General features: G+C 37.7%; 1 protein-coding gene across 3 annotated transcripts in view; it reads right to left on the reverse strand.

The window, feature by feature from the left end:
• The window catches only part of SLIT3 (slit guidance ligand 3), a 525,769-nt gene that overhangs the window by 83,533 nt on the left and 417,043 nt on the right, over positions 1-25,193 (reverse strand). For all 3 annotated transcript variants that reach the window (XM_026858170.1, XM_026858169.1, XM_026858168.1), the window contains 6 exons: positions 21,389-21,552; positions 19,112-19,244; positions 9,662-9,730; positions 8,519-8,590; positions 8,263-8,334; positions 1,656-1,727 (listed from right to left, as the gene is read on the reverse strand). In XM_026858170.1, the coding sequence (XP_026713971.1) occupies positions 1,656-1,727; positions 8,263-8,334; positions 8,519-8,590; positions 9,662-9,730; positions 19,112-19,244; positions 21,389-21,552 (582 nt within the window). The remainder of the gene's footprint in view (positions 1-1,655; positions 1,728-8,262; positions 8,335-8,518; positions 8,591-9,661; positions 9,731-19,111; positions 19,245-21,388; positions 21,553-25,193) is intronic.

Here is a 25,193-nt window from a genome sequence, read left to right on the forward strand (position 1 = left end):
TTCAACTGTGCAAATTACACCCCAGACAGGTCTTATTTATTTTATGTAATCTATTTATTACTGTTCATTTGAGCTTTGTGTATTTTACATTTCTGGCAGGACATATATCTAAACAGATAGACTGCAGTGATTGTATTGGGCCGAAGGGGTTTTTATCACTCCCTAAGGTGAATGGTTTACCCAGGAAAATTGCATCTGCACTTCATTTAAAGTAAACCCTGAGGAAGATCCAAACAAATGGGGCATGATATGTTTATCTCTTAAGTTCTAAAAATACCCTCATAAGCCAGATTCCCAGTATGGAAGGTGTCACTGTGCTTCTACAAGGAGGTACAGGCCTTCAGCTCAGCCAGACTTTCATTCCAAAACAACATACAGAATGACTTGACTATACTGGGAACATGAAGAAGAAACATTTTGTGCAAAATGAATATTTTCTCTGACTTAGATACCAAGGTGTAAGCTTGAAACATGGAAGGTTATTTCTCAGCTGAAGCCGAAATTGCCTAAGTTGCTCACACATGATTTCTGTCCCTACCAATCTGAGATACCTTTATTTTTTTATTGTCCAGAGAGAAACTGAGACAGAAAGCTGTTACAGAGAAACAGTCAGTCTGAGGACATATTCTCTATCCAGAAAACATGGAAATATGAACCAAACCTTGTGTTCAGGTAAGTGTTCTGGAGGGCATATTTAAGGTTGCAAAGAGAAACAGAGATATAAAACATGTGTCAAATGCACACATGTCTGTTTGTATGTCTCAACGTGCGTATGCATCAACATCAAATTATGTGCATGAGGGCAGCATCAGAGCAGAAAAATTCTGTATCAACTTGTGAAACTAGTCACTTCACAAAATGACCAAGTCATACCCAACCCTCCTGACTAGTTGAGGACAGTAATCAAAAAACATGCTACACAAAATTACTTTTCCTTTCCATCAATTGTCTCATAATGTGAAGTACCACACATTATCTCTGTGAATAAAACGTTTTCTGTTCACTCTTTTGGCCACCAAATGCTACACTTCAGTTTTATTTTGTAATGACTGTAGCTATTTGTCTTTACAGTTCTTTCATCAATGGAACTGCATTTAAAAATATCCTGGACCTCCACCAATACAATAGTAATTTCCTGAAATATCTGAAACGTCTAATAATTTTTGCAAATTATGGAATGAAGTATTAATGCTGTGAAATGACCAATTTTCATATGTCTGAAGTAGTGCTTCATCAACGAGTTCATATACTGACATTTCAGTATGCAAAACATATGACACTTATTAAACAAAGAATTCACATTTGCTTAATATTTGCTCTTTGTGGGAGGTTTCCTGTCTCACTCTCAGACCATAACACACTCTGCATTTCACAAAGACAATGCTGAAAGAAAGTCTTAAACACAAAGTCCACAGAAGAGGAAACTGTCACATTTGCTCATTTGGTTTTCCTTAAGAAAATATTTTGGTAACTAATAACAACAGGTTCTAGTATTTTTTTATTTCCTTTGAACAGATGCACTATGAATATCCAGAGCAGAACATGGAAAGTGAGTAGGAAAAACAGAAAAGCTATACCATCTTAACTGGTAAGAATATGTACTGGTTTATAAATCTTGAACGGTCAGTCAGATGAACCCAGACAGAATTACTTACAGATGGGACAGGGATACCAGGTCATTGAAAGAACCTTCGGGAACACTGGAAATGTCGTTTCCATGGAGCGTCCTAGAAGAGGGGAGAAGCAGGAAGGTATCAAACCACAGTGTTTTATCTGCTCCCCACAAGTGAAGGAGTTGGTGCTTAAGAAGGACATTTAATTGTGTTTCTTTGAGTGTTTCTATGAACTTCACAACTCATGACCTTCCATGCTTTATTACTTCTGCATCTAGACCCTGGCATTTAAAATAATGATACAATCGGAATTGTTGGTGACTAATGTATTAAATTAAAAAGGTGACATACTATTTATGCTATTAAAAGTGTATTGATGACAAGCAGACCCTCACATACAGACCTGTATTTTTTTAAAGAATCCCATTAGCTGGAAACACAGAAAAAACAGAGCAGGGAAAATAGGAACTGTGGAAGTTAAATTTAATACTGACTTCAGAGATCTTAGGGGAGAACAAGGGTCATGACAGCAAATAAAGTTGCACTTTCACATCTCGTTTCCCATTTTTACAGTAGGAAATACCTCTTCGTGTAGTATTTTTAAAATCAATTTGACAAATACACTTATGCTACCAGAGAAAACACTTGAAATTAGTTGGTTTAGGGCATTATTCACCCTGTGCTAAGAAACTGACATTTTTCTAGCGGGGTTTTCAGGATCCTTGCAAAAGGGTTTACACTGTTTCCAGGACAATTTAAGCAGCCACTTTATCTAAGAAATATATTTATGTGTGTGTTACACAGGCAAGCGTAAATGGAATGATTTTTCTTGCAGCTTGTAAAGCACAATACTTGTATTCGAAGTGGCAGACACAAGAGTAAAAATCATTATTTGTGATTACTTGTGGTTTTCACTGCAACTGCAACTGAAGGCCCTGCCACAGAGCAGGGCACCACCACTAGAGGCTGTGACATACAAATAGAGAGGAAGAGCACTTCTTGCAGCACCAAGGCTACAAGTAGACAGGGAAACATGCAGCAACCGATGAGTGAGCAGGAGGGCACAGGATGCTGAGGGTGACAACTGCATAAAAACCACCCAGAAAATGCACCAGAGAAGATATAAAATGATGTAAGATTTTATTTTGTAAATAAACAAAATCAGCTATTCAGCTGCTGCATCCTCTGCCTCAATAATTATCTGGCAAAAAATAGCATAGAGAAAAATACTCATAGTTTATTTTAACTTTTCTAGTTTGCATGTCACTGGATACCAGTTTACTACTTCACATAATAACATAAAGTAAGAACTTGTAAGGAGCCAACAGGAGATGATTCTGCTGGATCTCACTAGCCATTTCTTAAACAAAAGTTGGTAGAAAACTTGCAAAGGAAAAGTACATCAATATTTTAAAATTATATTTTCTTTTGCACTTCTCCCCTGAGCTGCTTCAGTTACAGCAAAGCGCTGTATTCTTTATGTCCTCTTTCCCAGGTCCAGGAATTACCGTCAGTGATCCAGACGTGGCAGAGGAGGGTGGAATACAGAAACCTGTTGTGTGTCAGTTTTGTAGCAGTGACTTCCCTCGAGTCACTTATTTTCTAATTTACTTGGTGATTTGTGGAACACAGCAATCACATCTTATTTTTTATTTCTGTGACCATACACATTCTTGAAACAGTGCACACTGAGTTTATTTAAAGCAAACTACAAATCTGGGCTCATGGAAATACACAATAGCCCCAGATGAAAATAAAAGAACCTCTTTTTGCATCCTTTCCTCCCCAACACCACTATAAGCTTCACCAGGATCTACATGACACCTTACAACTCTTCTGAATTCTACCTTTACACACTGCCTTACACGCACAAACACACAGCAAGGAAAGCCAAACTTGCCAGGGGAAGATACACCTTGTCCTGTCTCCGTGAGGCTGGGCACTACCGTGAGGCTGTGCACAAGTTAACATGATCACGTTTCACAGTTGCTCACTGCAGCTACAGTTTCTATCTTACTGTACCACAAAGTTTTTCTACAGAGTGTGACTCCACAAAAACTACAGCAGAGTTATCCTGCTGGCACCTCTCTCCAGTTCTTGATACCATTATATCAAAAACTTCCCCTTCCAACATCCTCATTCTCAAATTTTCTTTTAAGCATACCTAGGCTTTGGCTATTAATAATACTATGTGGCATATAAAGGGATGGATGTCCAAGCAATTAATCCAAACAGGAATAGGAAGGATATGAGCTCCCACACAGGAACTCCAGAAAAAGCACACTCACTAACTCTATACAGAATGACCAACTAACTGAGACATACTCCACAGCTATTAAATAAGGAGTATTTTTGCTGGCATGAGGATGCAAGATCAGGCCTAGTCAACAGATTGTTGTCAAAATGTTCACTTCTTCAAGAAAATGAGCATATTTAACTAAGCAGCCACTCATAATGAACTTACATCCTGGTCTTTTAAACTACTAAAAGATGTGCAAGATGATTCTCTCTGAAGAGAAAGCAGAACTTGTATTCATCTATACATCAGTTGTGTTTATTCTGTGAAGGGGTGCACTTTCTTTCCTACATGTCTTGGAAACTTATTCCAAGAGAAGCTGAAGAATGACAAAGCTATTTATCTGTAAGGAGGTAAAACCATCAAAAGTATAAAACCCTTTGGAATGAATGGCTTGACTACATATCTCAGACATGGAAGTATGTTTCATGGATGCAAATACCTGTATTTTAATAAAAAAAATCATGTCAGCAACATCATCCCCCATGCAGCTAAAAAGAAATGATAAATGTAAGAAACTTAAAACTTACAATAATAAATAGTGGCAAGAGAATTCAACACTGCAATAAAATCTTTTTCCTCTTGGAACAACAACAGGAACACATTTTTATACCAAAAATCCTCATAAGTAAATGGTCAAATAAAATCTTAAAACATTTGGACAGTTAAAGCACACACATTGATATGTGTGTTCTCCCTCAGAAACACAACTTCTAGCTACCCTCTTGTCTAAAACTTGGTAAACAGTAGGGGTATGAATTTAAGGTGATGTGGATCTCCTCTCAGAGCACAGAGTAACAAAACACTTAAACTCTTTAAATAAAAATCTTTCTTCTACATGTAATCTCACTATCATCACATTTCCTTCAGGTAAGGAAATGAACTAAACATACCCTTTTGGGTTGGGGATTTTCGGTTGTCTTTTCTTTTACTAACTATTCCCGAGTCCTGCCTCCTTGCCCACTGTCTCATAACGTTGGGTTACTATGAACACAAAGGGAATACTTTTCAGTAAACAATGATTTACCCTGTAAAGACAGAAATGTGGCTAAAAGCTTGGCTGAGCTTACAGAGCCACATCCCACCAAGGGCAAACACCTACAATGAACACCGAAGGATGCCAAACCCTGCAGGGATCAACACAACTCAGATATCAGGGGAAGTGGGCAGCCACAGTGCCACTGCTCAATGCTCATAACAACAGTGCCTTTTACAGATTTATTGGATAAGTACAAGTAGTCATTCTGCAATGGAAAAAAAAAAAAGAAACAAAGCCAAATAATATTTCTGTTAGGTCAAATCACTGCAGCATCCAACAATGAAAGTATATTGCAAAAGATGGTTCCAAGATTTCACCTGAAGAATATGAGCGGTACCTTTATCATCACACATACTATTACGCTGAGCTTTGAACTTTCATTAAATATCCATCAGTTTTCAGTAAAACTAGAATATCTCATGTCAGAAGAATATTCTGTAGCCCATTTTATAATTTTTTTCATAAATATAACATGGAAAATTGTTTAGTGATCTGAGAAAGTATTTTTATTTCTGGACTTTGCCTCTTAAATAAATCAGGACAAAATATCAGAAGTTACAACATTGTCACACAGTAAAAATAATCTTTAAAATAATCAGGTCAGGTCCACTAGAGAGTTCTAATATTGATAATTACTTTGTTTCAATCTCAGCTTTTTTATGTGTTTACATTTAGTTTGTAAAAAGGCTAACTTTTGACAAAAAAAAAAAACCCAAAACCAAGCCCACAATTTTTCACTGCAACAGTTTTGGTGCAAAAACCTACTGATATCAACTTTTGCTTATCAAAAAAATTCTCAAGACTCTATGTTGAAATCGCTCCCCAGCACACTTTGGCTGCCATTATGGATAAACCATGGGAAGACTGAAGATTAAAGTCCTGGTTGTGTAAACACTGATATATATTCAGGCTTAAACATAAACATGTTGACTGCAGTTTTCTCAATTGGGCTTGTGCTGAAAAGTGTAAGAGAGGACAGAACCAGATCAAAGATCAACTTCATCATACATCGACGATTATTCTGATTTTCAAATATATATTTACTTTATTTACTATAGAGAGGCAAAAAGTAAAGAAAACATAATGAATTTGGAAGACACAGAAGCCTGTATGAGAACGGGCTGCTACTTTCAAAGGCATGCACATCACAGTAATGAGATCTCTATATTCTTTTTATTAAAAAAAAAAAAGTGGAAATTGTTTTGCTGATGTTTTCTCTTTTAAATTCCCCTGAGAATATGGATAATAAATAACTGACAATAACAGATTGCACACTGTCATTCGGAAGCCATTTATTCTCTGGAGAATTGATTTTTAATAACAACATAGATGACATGTGGCAAAAGTTGTAGCTGATACCAGAGTTTTGTGGGCCATAATAAATCAAATCAATCTGGAGGCTTCCAAATGCATGGAGCAGAGGCAGAGCTTCCCATTTAGGCTTCATTTCACTCATGCTGCTCTGTGCAAGACAGGGAGGGCTTCTTCCTTGAAGGAGGAAGATATTTTTTCAATTTGATTAGCAGATCATTTCAAAAAGCCAAAAGACAATGGTTATTATTAAAATATTGCTCTTTGTTTCTGTCCATACATGGCTTGCAAGAAGGAGAGTGAAAAGACAAATTGTAGCTATTGGAAAGAGTGAGGTATGGTATATCTACACTGTAATTCAGGGTAGAGAGTCCCAAACTAGCTTTAATCAAGCTAGCTTGCATTATCAGAAGCAGGCCAGAAGACGGCTCCATATGGAATAATTTATTTAGCCATGAAACAGAATATATTAATTTGTGGCTGAATTTCAGGACTCATGTAACAGCTCAAATGTGACCATCTTAGTGCGTTAGAAATCAGAATCCCAAGCCAAACTTAAAACAACAATTCCAAATCACGTATCTTTCTTGTTTTTACTAATGAAAACTGGGAATCTAAAGTTGTCTTCTACGTTAGGAGGCTAAAACCTACATATCTATTTTACCACTCAAATCACAGTGAGAGAGCTTGGCCAAACTGCATTGCCCTATTGCTGCCAGAGCTGCAGTACTGCCCATGCTGACACCTCAATTCCACTCTTACAGAGTCAGTGCACAGCAACCATTGTTCTTTAAACTCACAGAAACTTCTGCATGTGAATGACATCTAACTTTTTAAAATATAGAAAATAGTAATGTGAAGTTTCAAAGTGCTCAGGACATATTCTTCAGCTCCTCTGTTCTGAACTTTTAGTGTTCAAAGCTCTTTTTCCTCCAGCACACTGAATAATCTCACCACAGATAAAATATTAAATTTTTTTGCTTTTGGTTTACTGGGCAAGTAATGATGACCCACTTGTGTTGCTGGGCCATGGGGAGGAAGATGGCTTCTCCATCTTGTCCTGACAGCTGTACATGGGGTCATGTGTCCACACAAACAACGGAGCAAACCCAACTCAGAGTTTGTTTCTAATAGGGCAGTTGGGAAGCAAGAGACAATAAATATAAGACTGAAGCAGCAGTTGGTCTAGCAGATGCCTAAGGAAAACTGCAGGGGTCTACATGCTGCAAGGAACAGGCCCACAGCCCACACTCTGAGATGATATAAAGATTTTCAGAAGAGATTGTAAGCAAATTGTTCAATCCAGAAAGCTGCTGAAAGCAGCTACACTGGAAAGAAAGAGGGCAGAAAATGATCTCCAAAAGAAAGAAACCACACATAGACATCTCTGAGTGTGTCACCAGTCCACATGAGGTGAAATTTCATTTGCAACTCAAACACATTTGACAAGCATCTCAGTATTACTGGCACCCAGTCACTGGCTTGACTTACTCATTGTTTTAGTATGGGCACTTCTAACTTTCCTTCAGGTTGCATTCTTTTATGTAAGAACCTCCCTGTAGAAATTTAAATTAATATCAAATATTATAAATGCACAAGTTTTCAGTCAAAACACTTTTGCTGAAGAATCCAATGGAAACTTACACTCTAAAATATGATCAAGTTTTTACAAAGAGAAAAGTCCTCTTCTGTGGGGCACCCAAACATTGTTCAAGTAGAAGAGACAGACTCTATGCAGCCTCTTGGAGGCCTGTCCCTGAACTATCAGAGAAGAGTCATTCATCCTGCAAATGTGTAATTGCTTCTTTTCCAAGTTTAGCATTCACCTGCTCTAGTCATTACCGGACATATTGCACCCAAGTACAAGTACATTGAAGCTAATTGTGTGAAAATATTTATGACTAGTGGATCAAGTGAAAGCCATCTGCTCATTAAAAATCTCCATGTCATCGACAGCATTCTAATAAGCTGCAGCTCAGCCGCATCGAAGAAGCAGTACTTACAACACTCGAAGAGACCTGAGCCCATTGAACGCGTGGACTGGAATGCACCGAAGTCTATTGTAACTCAAGATGCTGGGAGAATGAGAGTACAGAGTTACAACATTGTATTTTCTTTTGATTATTTCACTACTCATTCAACCACAAAGCAGCGTGGAAAGCCACATGCCTAAGTAACAAGATATACACTAATTGTTCAACACCTAAGATGGTGTCTGAAAAGCGATTAAAACTGTTACCAAAACTTTGGACTACTTACAGTGTTGATAACTGAGTCATGTTGCTGAAGGTGTAATTGGCCAATACGCTTATGCTGTTGTTGCTCAAATCACTGAAGAAACACACAGAGAAAATATCATGTATATGTATAAATTGAGAAGTTTTTTTTTAAAGATTACATATCTACACAGCAAAATGTTTGAAGCAATCGAAAAGTCACATATTATCAATTGATATATTTTTTAACCAACTCTGAATAAGCTCTAAAACCAAAGCACATCAGACTCCTCTAAAAAGCCTCAGACTCAGAAATATTAAGGCATATTTTCAAGCATATAGCATTTAAAAAAATCAGTGAATACAAGCAAAATTTTTGAAGAAGGATAAATTAATAAATGATACAAGCATGGGTGAATATTTACTGTACCAACTTGCTTTGCAATGTATTACAGGCATACCATTTCCACATGCTCTTCACATTGACCGTTACTAGAACAACATTTCATATTTCATTTAAAAAAAGTCTTTTAAACATTTTGTTTTGTTGCTGCTATCCCTTGAAAAACAAAATTAGAGATGTTTCCAAACAAAACTCTTACAGAGGACTCCAGTTTCCCCTCCATGTTGGTTTAGTCTGAGGTTGTTCTGAGTACCTACACAACTGATTCAAACAGCATTTGAAAACTTCTGATAAATAGTTCAGTCAAGAAATTTCACTCCTGTATGTTTCAGGGAGAAATTTACTGAACAAAGTCTAGTTGTGTCTCTCTCCATAGCAGAAACAGCTATGCAAATTTTCATTGCCTTAGCATTATAAATACTGCCTCACCTAGAACAAATTAATGCCATCTCCTCTGTTAATGACCTTTACAGCTTTGCACAGATAACTCTGCCAAGTGAAACTGTAGTAGCCTGTGTGAGAGTTTAGTCCTTTTGAAGAGGCTGGAAGCCTCTGTAGAGGAAGGGTCTTTGGTGCTCTCAGTCACCTCACTCTTTCTCCACTCATTATGAGCACTTATTGGCAGCAGTAGCCACTGTGAAATTCTTTCCAAGTCCAAATTACAGAAGGTTTTGGGGTTTTGTGGGTTTTTCCCCTCAAATACTAATTATTTATGTTCTAACTACAACACAGTGCGGAAAGAGTCATGTAATTTTCTTGACATTGAAAACACATGTTTCTTACATCAGTGTCAGGTGTCTGAAGGTGGAGAGCCCCTTCGGCACAGCAGTCAGATGGTTTCCTTCCAGGTATCTGAAAAAAGTCAGATTTGCCAATTACACAAACATGTTAACAAGAACTCCTGTCAGTCAATCTGCACCATGAATGAGGAAAATATAAAGTCAGTCACTAAAGAAATTATCTTCAATTCATTGCTTTGAAACTATAACAGTTTCTCCTTTATAAGTAAATTATCTCACATGCAAAGCATGACAGTAGAGCTCATTGATTTTTTTTTTTTTTTTAAAAAGACTTGGAAGTGAACAAAGGATCTCTGGCCTACAGCAAACAGAAGTGACCATTTGGTTTTTCTATGACAGCAACTGAAGAAGGGGAGAAAAATTGTATGGCTTGTGCCCTGATCTTAAAGTTACCTTTAACAAGTTTCTGTAAGAACACTGAGTGCTGACTGACCCTGTTAAGAAAGTTTTTGTCTTGCGTAAGTTCCTTGTGCCAAAACTGTCCTTGTATGGATGCACTGTCAGGTCTCTGTGTTGCAAAAAGACTCACTTATTCCGCTGTCAACACAAACATCCATGAGTTTGATGACACATCCACTACAGCAATCCCTACTATGGCATATACACCCTCCTTACCTTTCCTTTTCAATATACACTGGTACAGAAGGAAAACTTGGTACAAACTGAAGACCAAAGACCAAGTTCTCTTTGAATGCAGCTCCTCCTACAAGCACTAAGAGTATTTAATAAAACAGCTTGTTCCCAGGGTGGAAGTTGTTGGAGACACCACTGAATGCGTCTCTATTCAGACCCATGTACAATAGGACTAAAGTATTTTTCGCTAATCCTATGTCCTCATACAGGCATACAGTGACTGTATTTTGCAGTTTTTCTTCACTGAAGAAACCTGAACATTCAGTAACCAACGGAAAAAGCCAGTACAAATATAATATCTTCCAAAGGTTTGCCCAGAAGAGAGCATGGGTACTCAAGACTCCACAGCTGATCTGTGGTAGCAATGGGATGTGGGGTTTTTCCTGTTTATTACAAAATAATAATACAACAGAGCTGGAGTTCTTTTCCTTAACCTTGGCTTTTGTGTGAAACTGCATCCCTGGAAGATACCAAAGTAATAAGGCTCCAGTGGCAATGACCACTGTGGTGCCATGACATTGTCAAGGTGACTCTCCAGGCATCTGCCAGAATACCTATCTACCTAGGAAACAAATCCAACCTTCTCAGAAAATACTGTGTAGGAGGGAAAGCATTTCTCCCTCCACAGGTGAGGATAAAAGATGAAATGATATTTCCCTTCCTTAGAAGACACTTTGGGGGATTTTTCCTAAGGTAGACATGCGGCAATGCAATTGATGTGGTATGTTTTGAAAGATAATCAAGTGTAGCCAGGAAATGCAGCCCAGACACCAGAACACTTAATGTGCTGCCTCTACTGCTGAAAATACAATCCGATAATTATGTTAAGAATTTTTATCCCACACATACAATTTCGTTTTCTTTGGCAACAGACCTCCTTATTCTGCATTTACTATAGCAAACAACAATAATAACAGATTATTATTCTGCTATATGTTCCCTCTCTACATTAACTGTAACAACATGGAGGTATTTGTGTAAACTAAATCCAAGAAAATTTTCCCACAAACTTTATTTTTATATCATTTAAAAATAAAATCTATAAACACTAACAGAATTTCTTACATAATATATTTTATAACTGTCACATTCCGCCCCTGCCTTCTATTTCAGCATAATGCCCTCTCACCATTTTCTGCTGCTTCAGCTCTTTTCAACTACTCCAACTGAACTACTCCAGCCTCATGGTTATCCATTCTGCCTGTGCACAGGCTCCCATCAAGGCAGAGTCACCTTAGAGCACACGGTGGAGCTGACCTAGCTTTTGCTAGGATTAGGCTGGACAACTGGCACTACAAGCTTTTGAATTTATAACCAAAAGGGAAAGCCTTCCTTAATGAAAAAACCCCTATTGAACAAATTAATCTCTCCATTCACAAAGATCACAAGCATCGAGTGACAGTGTTCCACAATAAACTTATAGAGTAGTGACAGCTGCTCTGTGACACAGATCATCACAAACCAGAGTATGGGTTAGTTATGTCATGTTTACACCTCCCATGAATATTCATATTCAGCAAGTGTAAAGTCACTTTCATGATTTTGACTAAATTTGTTATAAATTATTTTGAAAATGGAGCTCCTTGGTGAATTCACACCATAAATTGTGACATAGAAGATGCTCAGTATTCAACCATGCATGTTACTATTTTAACAGGGCAAATCATGTCTCATTTCCTCAGTCATGTCTGCTACGGATGCAGCAAGCCGCTGGATGTCTGCACTTTCTCCTTCATCCCAGAAAGCTGCAAATCTTAAACCCAAGCATGAGGATAGGTTAAGGTTCCCATCTTTATTTCAAATGTAAAGTTCAATGGATTTCCAAAGGAAATCAAAAGCAGGTCATGTATTATGTATTTGGAAGCTATATATGGTTTTCCTTTAGAAAAAGGAGACTCAACTCTTGCGATGTGTTGAAATCTTCAGAAATGTATTTTCAGGATATTCTCTTGTTGATCCCAATATGAAGCAGCCTGCAATTTGAACAACCTGATGATAGCTAGCCAAGGTTTTTCCCTCCCTGATGTGCTTTCTGGTGCAATCAAAAGTCGAGGGTGCACATTTTAATACAGTGCTTCATTATTCAGACTAACATAGACATGCAGACCCCTAGAGTTAAACTCCTACAGAAGATCTGCTTTGAATAGCTTTGGATTTGTACTGCAAACAATTTGATGGTTATATAAAAGTGCTAGCAGAAAGCTGCAATACTTATACCAATGGTATAACTTCTGAACAAACACAATTTTGCACTGAAAAATTACCGATAATATACTTTTCATGCATGCATATGAACATTTTTCCACTGTTAAAACCTTTCACCACATTATACAAAGAATGGTGGTATTTTCAAAGCAAAAGGCATTCATTTTGAAAGCACATTTAACTGCAATGAAATTGAAATAACCAGAGCTTTTAGGGTATAAGAGCATGCCAAGAGTCAGGAGGATCTGAGATGCAACATTTGAAGAAACCAACTGCTGCAGGTGAGCCGTTGGCCACTGCAGGCCAGGCCTCTGTCAGACCAGGGAGGGGATGTGGGGACAACAGCTCTGCACCTTGCTGGGCTCGAGATGACGTATGGGGGCTGCAAGAGGGCTGGAAGCTGGACATAGTGAATAACAGAATTATTCCTGAGGGTGGAGGGGCAGAGCCTAGTTACAAAACTCTGTGCATTCATGTACATATATAAATCAAAAAACATGGATGAAGCTACAGACTCCCTGCCCAAACGTAACAAAACGAGCTATAACAGAATGATGTGGAAGGAAAATTGTATTTTTCATTCTCTCCAATCCTTAGCCAAAGGAAGATGATGTATATGGCATCTGGTATGAAAAGAAATTCTGGCATGAATGAAAAAATGTATGTCTAATTTTAATGCTAAGAATCAAGTTATTAATATACGGAGTCAAGAGTGGGTGTCAGCTGCCTTAATACAGACACACTGACTAGTATCCAAAAGAACCTCATTTGCTTCCTAAAGTCTCTACTATGTAGTTTAAATAGCAGATTGGAAATTGTTTTTTACTTCATGAATGCTGCTGGGAATCCTGAAGTCTCAATAATGACTTGTAACCAACAAGCAATTACCAGAGCCAAAATTGAAAACAAAACCAAAACCATGTTCATGTTCTCATAAAATGCTACCAAGTACCTACGAGTAAAGGCTTCTTCTAAAACATGACCGGGTGCTGGAGACACATAACTGTTTGGCCAGAATGGCTGGCACTGCGGGCACGGCCATGCCTCACTCCACGCCTGCCCCAACCATGCTGGCTCTCAGCTCCCAGTGCCTGCAGCAGCCCCAGGGCTCATCCAGCACCTTCCACACACACTAACATCACACATAAAAAATTTAAAACTATGCATAAAAGATGACAGCTGTTCTTTTTCCAACTTGTCTATTTTTATACTGAAACCACTTGGATTGGAGGTGATATAACCAGCACAAGGTGCCAAAGCATCATGTAACGATTTGAATCACTTGGAACCTTTTTTGTACTGAAATGTCTATTCAGCCATAAAGTCAAGCTCACAGCGGCAATCTGTGCTAAGAGAAGAAAATGGAGAGACAAATCAGTTCTCAGGCAGTAATTGAAAAGGCACAAAGCCTCTCCTTTAATTCCTTTAAATATTTCATATAGAATGTTACATTACAAAAAAAAAAAAAAAAAAAAAAAAAAAAAAAAAAAAAAAAAAAAAAAAAGATACTTGACAATTTTATGCAGCTCTAACATTAAGCTCTAAAATTAAGTTACAGTCTAAACTTTTAAATGCAGATGCCCAATGTCCTAAAATTTTGAGGCAAGTTTCATTCCCTAAAAAGAGTGGTCTAGAACTGAATTGGACTGTGAAAGATGAAACATCCTCAAAGCACGAATTTTAAGAGTTTCAATTACAGTTTCTTGAGAAGAAACAAAATTCAAGTATGGATCTAGGTACAAATCTGGATCTTGAACTTTTTAGTTTTTGGCAGATTTGGACTCTGGATTTTGCTGTATTAGTATGTCAGACCACAATTTATAGGTTTGACATACAGAAACATGGCCGTGTTCAAGAGTAAAGTGAAGGCCCTCAAGTTAAACTTGACTTGTATCTATTAGTGCTAAAGTCACCTTCCTGATAGGTACTCAAACTTCTTCAGTTATTGAATACATTATTTGATAGCATTGATAATATTTACTTTTTCTAAACTATCAGGTTTGAAATGCAGATTTAAGCAACTAAATGAAATGCAGCTGTAACTAAAATATCCTTCTACAGAACTATCCATTCTCTCAATGGGAGAATTTTCCTCCACAGTGAATTAAGCAGGGTGTAAAACCTTTTATGACATAGGACCATGTAAGCCTAAGCTTTGATCTGAACTGTTTCTCTCATTTACTATCAAAGGAAAATTCACTGAAGTCTGTGTTAAGGGTCAGTGTATAAAATAGTGCAGATTGCCAGACAAGCAAAAGCATGTGCATTCTCAAGCAGATGATTTTCATTATATATCTCACTTCAGAGTTATCCTTTTGATCAACAGCAATATAGGCATACTGAAAAATGGCACTACCATATTCTACATATATCATAACTAATTGCTTACAGTATATTTATTGCAACAATTTGCATGGCCCAGGTATGAGCCACTATTTTTAGTCACAAGTCAAAAAAATCACAAGTGGAAGATGGAAAGAAGGTTTGAGTAGATGTGGCAGCAAATGTATGGAAAGCAACTGTCAAAAGCGTCTTGGCAACTGGAGATTCAGCTGAATGTGCCATGCTAAGGTCAAGGCAGCAACAGGCAGCAAACTCAAGGTGGAGAATAATGAGCTAAAAGACAGTTCAATGGGATCCCTATCCCTCTGCTAGTAAGCAGGTCAGCCACTTGTGAAAACTGTTGTGCCAAGTACTGAATGTATTTGCAGACTAAATGAACCTAACAGGCAGAACACGAAACAAATGGGAGAGAGGTTTGTGAGGAGAGAAAGAGAAATGGCAAAAGTAATGCAAATATTAATATGTATTAATATAAATGGAAAGAAAAATAATTACTAATGATGTATGGATGCAGGTTTTCCTAATAATCCCATCAGTGCTATTGTACAGCTCAGTGTCATGACATTTGGAGACTAGAGATGACATGATCAGTACATATTTATTCTAAAATACACCATGCTCATTATGTTACAGCTTATGCACACACTGTCCACATAATTGCCTCCAATGTTTTTCCCCAGTGCAAAATATTATTTGCTGTAGGTCCATAAAAGCAGCTGGATGCTGTCAGATAAGACTTTATTAGAAATAGACTATAGTTTTGTGAAAAAAAGAAAAAAATAGTGTTTGTACACAGAGGTAATATGTAAAAGGAAAAAGACCATGGGAAACTTAGTTCAAGCAGATTTGAGGGGGAAAAAAAAAAAGAAGAAGAAGAAAAGGAAAGCCTGAAATACTAAGCAGCAGCAAGGCTAAGTTCCAAGCTAGCTCACTGCATGAACATTTTACTTCTGAACATCTGGACTAGAAAACTGAGCATGTTCAAAAAACCCAAGGCTTCTCTTCAGAGCAAACAGTGGGAAAAAATGCAGGCAGTACGTAAATATACAGCAAAGGAATTTGCAAGAAACAACATATTTCCCTATTCCCAAGAAGCTGAAAGAAGTCTTGCCCATGATGATGGGGTTTTGTGAAGGAATAGTTGGGAAACAGAAATTTCTTACATCATCATCCCTCTAAAAAGCCAGGAGACTGAGTGATCTTTTCAGCTGTATTCTAGATGGAAGCCTTCCCTGCCAAGGTAATCCCTCCTCCCAAGGGTGGTACAAAGCAAACACAGGGATGTATCCTGTCATTCCAAGCTCTAAATATAAAGGAGATAATGGTTTTCACATGTTTTGTCTATATACACATCCAAAACAGAAACTTAGGAAGAAAGCTGGAATGAGTGAGCCTATGTCTCCAGTCCACCATATAATAAAACCTTGTTGGTGATATTTTTGCTGAGTTTAGGTACAGTGAATTTCACCCAGTGAAGGGTAACATTTTCCCTATGTGCCTGTACAAGAGGTACGCTAATTTTTGTACATTGCTATTCAATACCTGTTACAAGGAAAGAATTCCCGGTTTAAGACTATATTTAAGACTATTTAAAGAAACTTCTGAGAAGGCTATATTCAGCTGTAACAGACTGGTTTATCTAGATACATGGCAGTTTTTTTTTCTTAAACCATGGTGTATAAAAACACACTGCGTTTTAATAAAAAGGACCACAGCTAACGTGCCTTGTAAAGAAATACATCAATAATGGAAGTTTATAAATGTCAGACTGGTGCATTCATAAAAATTCCACTAAAATGGTCGCCTGCATCATATCACCCCCCAGGCTCCAACAGTGAGCTACCAGGACAAGAGGCTCTTTACACCCTTGTCTTCTTCTTGGCATGACCTCGGTTCTTAGTGCCTGATAGGGGCACTGAGACCCCAGCACACTGCCCAGAGGTCTCTGACATGGGAGTACAAAGGGACAAAGGCAGCACGGATTGCAGTAACATGGGGGAAGGGTTTTTAATCTATCTGAGCAGCCGTGATCACTGCACCAGTGAGAAAGGTGAAGGCATCCCTGCCCTGGAGACTGCTGTGGCGCTCTCTAGCCAGGCAAGTGCTGCGATATCTTCTGCAGCAGGTAACTTATATGCTTTCTTGTTCCAACTGCTAACCAGATATCCACTGCTACCACAGAAACAAAACAGCTTTTAGAAGATGCTCCAGCCTTAGGACAGTTCATGGGATCTAGGACTCCCCTAGGGAAATGGGGGTATTTTGATGTGAGGAGTGTAAATAGTTTGAACAAAAGAAATGTCTTTAACCCTGTGCCCAGAAAACTACTGCACTCTGTCAAGTTTTAGCTGTCCTCAAAATGAGGCCAGAGGTGGGGTTCCACAGGAAAAGCTGTTTACCACAGCAGCAATGACAATTCTCAAACAGAGAACAATAAAAATACTGAAGTTCACACTATCAACTTGCGACCTAGATGATATAGTCCCTTCCAGATTATGGGCAACACCTTTATCTCAATCTGGAAGCAAAAGGAAGGCAAGTAAGATTTTTTTTTTTTTTTTAAATTTATTTCATTCTTGTCACAGTTTCCACAAGCACATGAAATTTTTAACTTGAGTACCTGCAGCTCATCTTTTGGTATACATACAAATAAGGAGCTCAGTTTGTGTTGGTTGAGAGGAGAGTGAGATCAGGATTGAATTTTGAGACAGCTGGGACAGATTCAAGGTTATATTTGCAGAATATGAAATATTCAGAGCCAGCCGGTCCATGGCTGACTGTGTTCTGCTGACACATTTCTGGATTGAAAGCAGAAAGCCAAACTAGAGGCTTGCACAGCCAAGAGGCTCCTACTGAAGAAGAAAGTCATGTAAACTCCTATGAACTCAAACTGCTCAGTTCCAGGCTATTTCCTCATTTGCCAAGAAATAGCTTAAGAAATATAGCAGTTTTCAAGAATGTGAGATTAATTTCACTCTCTTTGTGAAAGTTATGTCGTCAGGGTATCAGATAGTATCAGTAAAACTCAAAATGCAAAATTTAAACATAAAAATTCCCGCAGTGTGGCAGTGGAAATCAAAGTAACATCTGTGATATCTTATTGTTGGCAAGTCATATTTGAATGCCATGAAACCTGAACAAAAACAGACCAGAAACCACCTTGCAGACTTTTTATCACTGATGGCAATATATAAAGGAATACAGGCCAGGACTTGACTTCTAATTCAAACTACTATTAACCATGCCCTGGTTTAACAGTGTTCCAAGGATGTATTCATTAATGAAAAATTGCCATGTTAATTTGAGTTACCGCACATACTTTCAGTACACTCCTCATTCAGCATCAAAGTCTTCTACTTGACTACAACACATAAGAACAGTGCAAACCCCATTCTCTCACTGTGAAGGGAGTAAAAAAATGTGTGTATCATTCATCAGCTGCCTTGTTACTAAATAGTAAAAATAATACTAGATACTAAAAAAATAGCAGAATCAGATTTTAATTCATTACAAAATTCACTGAACATACCAACTAACTGAACCAATTACTTTCATATAGAAATGTTGATGAGACTGTAACAAGTTTCAGTAACAATTTACCAGGGATAGATTTGAATAAGGACCTAAAGGGGAAAAGCTCAGTACTTCTACTGCCAACAGTTTAAGCCAAGTCTATTTTCTTTCCATGGAAAGAACCAAAATCCAGTATAAAGTTATAGCAAGGGGTAGATGAAAAGACTACTAGAAGATGGTTCTCAACTAGGATGAATTTACTTTACAGTTTAATCTAATTATCTGTTATTTTAGCCATTTCATGAGGTTTGGAGAAAAGAATTAATTGTTTGTTTCAACCACTGGCTTTCTTTTTCTTTTTTTTAATCTCCTCAGAGGATAATTAGCTCACAGCTGCGTAAGTCAGGAACATATTTTCATCATCCGTTCAAACTGCCTGTTCTGAGCTTAGGCTTCTCAGAAGCACTACAAGATTATTTGATACTAATATATGCATTTGTTCCCTACACACACAATTAATGGGTACAAGGATAGATAAACTCTGTTCCCATTACAGAGCAATGTATTCAGTCAAGGGACAAGTAAGTATAAAAATAACAGTCAAAAGATATGGAAAGCACCAAAGCACAAAACACCAGTCACTAAAGTCAAAGGCAGAATCCCCAAGGACCTACAAAGCCTCACTATGAAGTAATTTCATGAACTTCTCATGAAAGGAGCTATGTAAAAGGTAACTTACAGCTCAGTCACGTCTTTGGGAATTCCTTTGGGCAACATTCGCAGCCCTTTGTTGCTGCAACGTACCACCGAGTCCACACAGGTACACTGGGAAGGACAAGGAGGTGAAAGCAAGCAGCTGCTTTCATCATTACCTGCAGAGGGAGAGAAATGGAGTATTAGGAAGCCAGCTTTACAGCCCAAAGTCATGTACTTTGAAGGTAACTGCTTACAAGGACCAAGCAGGGACATCACTGACCATCACAATATTTTAAAGTAGATCCCATGCTTTGGATCAACCTGTCTTCATACAGGTTCTTCAGGCAACATGAACAGCTCAAAAACTGAATAGCAATGTTTTTTTGTTTTTTGTTTTTTTTTTCCGGAAGAGTGCCTACTTCTCTGTAATTTTGCAAATTACAGTAAAATCAGTTATGTGAATACCAAACCCACCCCCCACACCCAATATACTAGCTGAAATGGAGAACCTGACCATAACATTGCCCTTAAATTCATCCTGACAGAGGATATTCACTATCTATTCCAATTTAGGAAGGTTTCTTTTAAATTCAGCTTTTAGATGTTAATTTTTTATTTTTTGAAGTCAGCCTGGCACTTCATTTATCATCTGAATTGTAAAACCTCATTGTTTTTGACAAGCATAACCAGGCAAACAACAAACTGAGCAGCATACTTCCAAATGCTGATGATCCATCTGTGCACACATAAAAATATCTACTTTCTCCAGAAATGGTTTCAAAGGTCCATAAACAGCAGATTACATCTTGCAATTGAAGAACAATAGGGTTTCTGCAGAAGAAACCAACTCTTTGAAGTTAAGAACATTAAAGCATGGATTTTCCCCAAAAGCAACAGGCTTTGCAAAACACAAGGCAAATGCACGCTACAGTATCACGACATATATGAAAGGAAACACTTAGTGGCACATTGTCTAGATGACAGTGAGAGGAACCACACAACTGTTTATGAGTACAGGCAGCCTGAGCTGACCAGTATGGAGACACAGCGCTGCAATCCAAGAGCACACAGCCAGCTGTCTTTACGTGTTTAAAAAAAAACTGATGCAAGGGCTAATTGAGACAGATCTGTTTCTTTCTTCTTTCTGCTGGATGTACCCATGAGCATTGAGATTAAGGAATAAGACTGGAAGTCCTGATACAAGATAACACAATTACCCATAAATGCATGGTAGGGAATAATTTGTATTCAGATGGATGGAGAAGCATGACCAGCCTACAGAACAGGGAAGATTTTTTTTTTTCTTTTTCTCCCCTGCTGAGCTTAATGAGCTTAACGACTGAAAACAAAATTCAGTCTTTCATAAACATGCAGAAAGAGCATGTTTCTTCAGCAGATTCAGTTTCCCCCTATGTTCTGTGTTTTACACCCTGCCATCTACCTTCCATTCACCATGGCTGTCTGACTGACTGACTGATAAAGTCCCCAAGCATAGAATGTCATTTTGTGGACCAGGATTGTTTTTTTTCTTCCAAACTAAAAGTGAATTATTCTTTAATGACTAAACTTGGGTCCCTTGAGCTCTAAGCCCAAGCACCTGGGCCTGTTGCCAGATTGCTCAGCTAAGACAGGAATTAATTTCTACTCTAAGTAGGAAACTTCTATCACTCATGGTCTCTTTAGAGGTACGACTAACTGCAGCTCCAGCGTATTTGGTCTTAACAGGCAATCACAGCCTACAAGTCAAGTTAGCAGTGCATTCATCAGTCAGTTTTTATCCTTACTATTTTCTCTAAAATCTGCTTCATCAGAAGACAAAGAACTACCTGGAGAACGAATGAAATGCCAGGATATTTTTTTTTAAACTTATATGGACCCAGCAAAGCATCAAGAATCACTGAGTCATTTCAAATAATATCTAAGGGTTTTTATTTCCCTGTATTCATACCTGTTGTTGGTGAAACTAACAGTACCAAAACCGAAAAGACTTTCCAAGCAAGAACTGTTCCCACTGGCTTCAGACTGTTAACTAAGTGTGTGAATAAGGAAATGGGAGGAAGGGCCAGGATTACACAAAGCAGAGTATTTGTCTATAATAAATTAATTCTTATATTTAGGCGTAGATAGTAGAACTTCCGAAACTGGAAAGCAAGAATAAAAATAAACTGCTGATAGGGAACACTGATCTTCAGCTCTAGACAGCTGTTTTTCTTATCACTAAACTGAAATGTTTACCATGCAGTATTGCTTGATAGGAAGGGAGGTTCTCACAGAGGTGCCAATATTATCACAAATGCCAAACTGAATTGGATTTTCTTACCATCGCAGGTGAAGTCCTGGACATCTACATCTTGGATTGGAATATCTTTTAAGAAAAAGGGTTTCAAGCAGCGTGGATTTCCACTGACAATTCTCTTCTTCCTCAACCATTTTCCCAGCCAGGCCAAATGGCAGTTACAATTAAAGGAGTTCGCCAACAAATTACTGAAACGGAACAAGACATAATTGCATCAAACATGAACATACAGAAATACTGAAATAACTACTGAAAGATGATGGGTTCCAAGTCCAAGCTCTTTCCTGCCATCTGTTTCTGTGAGCTCCTCCTCTGTTCTATAGATCAGGGAAGTTCTACACAGGTTTTATATTAGGACTAGGGTTGTAATTAAAAAAAATATATATATGCATATATATCTCTCTGTCTATAAACCAAAGTACTTAATGCTACAACTATTATTTAGAATACTTAAATTACTACAAGGGATGTATTTCTAGTGGATTTCAACCCAAGCTACAGCTCACACCCAAGTCTAAACTCACCTCACACACTGCACCCATGTATGCATAATCTTCAATGTCATTACTTTGGGTAATGCCATGGAAAAGTTTAACACTTCTAGCCCTTAGCACAGACCTCCATGTACCACTCCCTGGGTGTACAGCCACGCCGGCTTAGCATGCTGTTCCTTGCCCCAGTATGCTCAGGCTTCCCACTTGTCTGTGTTATGGCCCCTAAAAACCAGTGCCAGGTGGGAGCCACTGGCAACCTGAATTTGGGATTCCTACTGAAATAGTAAGGATAGCACTCTGTATGTACATATACACATAAAGCAGCACTGTAAGCTTGAACCACTTCATATGAAGCTTTCTTAGGTCAGTGTATCTGTAGTGAAAAGCATCTGCTCTACTGCCTTGTGAACTTTGTGAGGTCTGCATCAAATCTTGCTACAGCTCCCAAAACATCTTTCAAATACAGTTGCAGTCTAACTGCGGTACTGCGGTGCACAGTACCCAAAGCATCCACATGACAGCCTCTCTGAGAGGGATGGATTCTTAATGTAGCTTGGGTTAGCATTCAGTGTTTAAGGAAGGAAAGCCCTATCTGTCCTATTGTCAAGCCATGAAAACACAGATGTATAGAAATTTCTCAGTGGAACACCTGTAACATAGATAGTCAGTATAGAAAAGTAATTTCTATTTCTTAATAGGTTGTGATCCTTTGAGTGAAAGGAGTGTAAGGTGACAGTTATTTTAAAGCAAATATCTTTCTAAGAGAACTAGAATTAGTGCTGAGAATCTTGGAAAAAATTTTTTTCCCGAAGTCTTGTACTGAAATGCCTATTGTAATTTGTGTGTAGGCTTTTTTATGATTAAACTTCAGATGAAGGAAAGAGGCTAATTTCCCTGCTAAGAAAAGAAGGCTGAGTATCTTATGCACAAAGACAGGGAGATTCAATAGCCTCAGTCTGAGGTTGCCTCATCAAAATAAAATGAGCTGTCAGAGTCCCATATATGGAAAATGTAGTATCTAAACTAGCACATCATCTGTGTATATATCCAAGTTATTATTTTGGTACTATAGAAAAAAAGATGATAATGACATTTCTCTAAAACACAGTATATCTTAAAACCAAAAAATTTTAAGGCCTTAAAGAAACAGGCACTTCAAATACAGGTGTAGTAGCTTGAAGACTTCACTTGCAACATACTTTTAAAACCTAAACATGTAGCCAAAATCACACTAGGTTTTCAGCCAAGCAATCCCTTCAGAAAACAATAGTGCTGAAGACAAAAACATATGGCACAGTTGAGGTGTGGCAGCAAGAAAACAAACCCAAACCAGTTCCTAAATTATATAGGTTCTAGGCCAACATCACATACCCACAATATGATTTACAGCTGCTCTCTGCTTTGTAAAAAAGCATACTTCAATCATTGCGCTAGCCTGAAGCTCTGGGCGTGTAATTACATGGGGATCTAGCGCAGACTATTGTACATTGTGTAGAGGGAGAACTGGGGGGAGGAGAAAAAGCATAATGTTCAATAATGAAAATACTCAGCCTACTTCATGCTGACTAGGATTCAAAGGCAAGGCTAACTTGCTGTATAATGTGAGAAAACAAACAAGTTACATAGGAGCTTTCTGACAGAATGTGCAGAAAAGCACTGAAAGCATTATTCTAATTCTAGTTACTTTCCTTCTGAATTCTTTTCCATTTTCTTTAATCCATAATGGGACCACATGCAGGATGCCTCGTATATTTTCCATACTGACATTCTTTGGCATGAACAGAGTGTTCAAAGCTCCAGCGCTAAGTGAACCAATGCTTCAAAGGCCATTTGTTCCACTGATGGAAAAGGGTGAGATAATATTCACAGAAAAACTTCCATGAAACAAACCCTTACAATGAAATAATCCACAACTGGAAACAAACAGCAGGTGTATATAATCAGGTTTCTAGAAAACCAGCAGCTCTGAATGTAAAGAAAATTTTGCACACCTAGAGAGTATCCTACCAGGATATAAAAAAAACCTTTCAGAAACATTCAAATGTTCAATCTACAGAATGCTCCCATCAAAATAGTAATTATTCGTTTCTACAGAGGGAAGGTTGCTTTGACTTAATGCATTGGTTGCTCAGCAGCAGTAACTATCCACAAATCCCCATTTTCTTCTTGACTTAAAATTTATTAAGTCCTTGGATTAGAATTTGGATTATGTTTTTTGTAGGAACTAAGAAAGAAGTAAGGTAATACATATAAAACTAGTAAATAAAGAAACAAATGTACTGCTTCAAAATTCATATAACTCTGGGTGAAAAAGGACAAATTTATCTTGTCATGCATTACACACTTTCTCCTGCCACTTTAGCAACATCTAGATTTTGCCCTTCGTCCAACAGCAGAGCAGTGATTTTTTGCTTTAATGTATGAAGTTCATACATGTTCATACATGTCTCTACATACACGCTCTTTCCATGGCAAAGCTGTGATGCAAAACCTGTGATGGCAAAACTGTGAGGCTCTCTATAAAGATTCATGTGGGACAATAGATTCCCTAATTCACTTGAAAAGCAATTGAAAGCCTGGAAAGGCCAATTATTTGCAAAAGCTTTATTTTGGAATCTGTCTATTCAAGTGGATCTCTCAAATCACAAATAGTAATGTTGGGCAGACAAATTGTTATAAAAATTCATAATTACTAATCAGAGTTCCTACACATAAGATAGTGATTTAACCACTCAAACAGAAACGAAGCAATCAAGCTTTAAGCAAAGATATGGTACTAACATTAAATTCAGAAGTGTTTACTCAAGGACCTTGACATATTTTTAAAATCAAGGGGGAATAGAAGTCTTAAGGAATAAAATATGCATATCCTACTACAAGTGTCTCTTAAAAATTGCAAAGAAGCCATAGAATATTAACTATTTAAATGGATTCTAGTGACCTGTTAGAAAAACATGCTGAAATGCATCTGAATATTGTTGAGATTAGGTTAAAAATACATCCTGGAATTCAGGTTAAGTTTATACTAGAATAGTTGCATGTTATTCTGATGAACCAGTTATCATTCTGGCATTAGCTCCATGAAGCTATTATAATAATAATAATTCATGGAAAACCAGTTCTGTTTGCAAATATGCCCACTTAAAAGACATGACTGAATTCTCTGTATGCAGAAGTGCAAGCACACTTCAAATTAGGATGCTCGTTTGACTAGTTACAAATAAAAAACTAGTTTGACTAGTTACAAATAAAAAACAGTACCTCGTTTGACTAGTTACAAATAAAAAACTACTATTATTTTACCAATAGCTTACAAAATATTGTTCTATTGAAAA

The sequence above is a fragment of the Athene cunicularia genome (genome assembly GCF_003259725.1).
Source record: "Athene cunicularia isolate RWA chromosome 13 unlocalized genomic scaffold, athCun1 chr13_part1, whole genome shotgun sequence".
Lineage (NCBI taxonomy): Eukaryota > Metazoa > Chordata > Aves > Strigiformes > Strigidae > Athene > Athene cunicularia.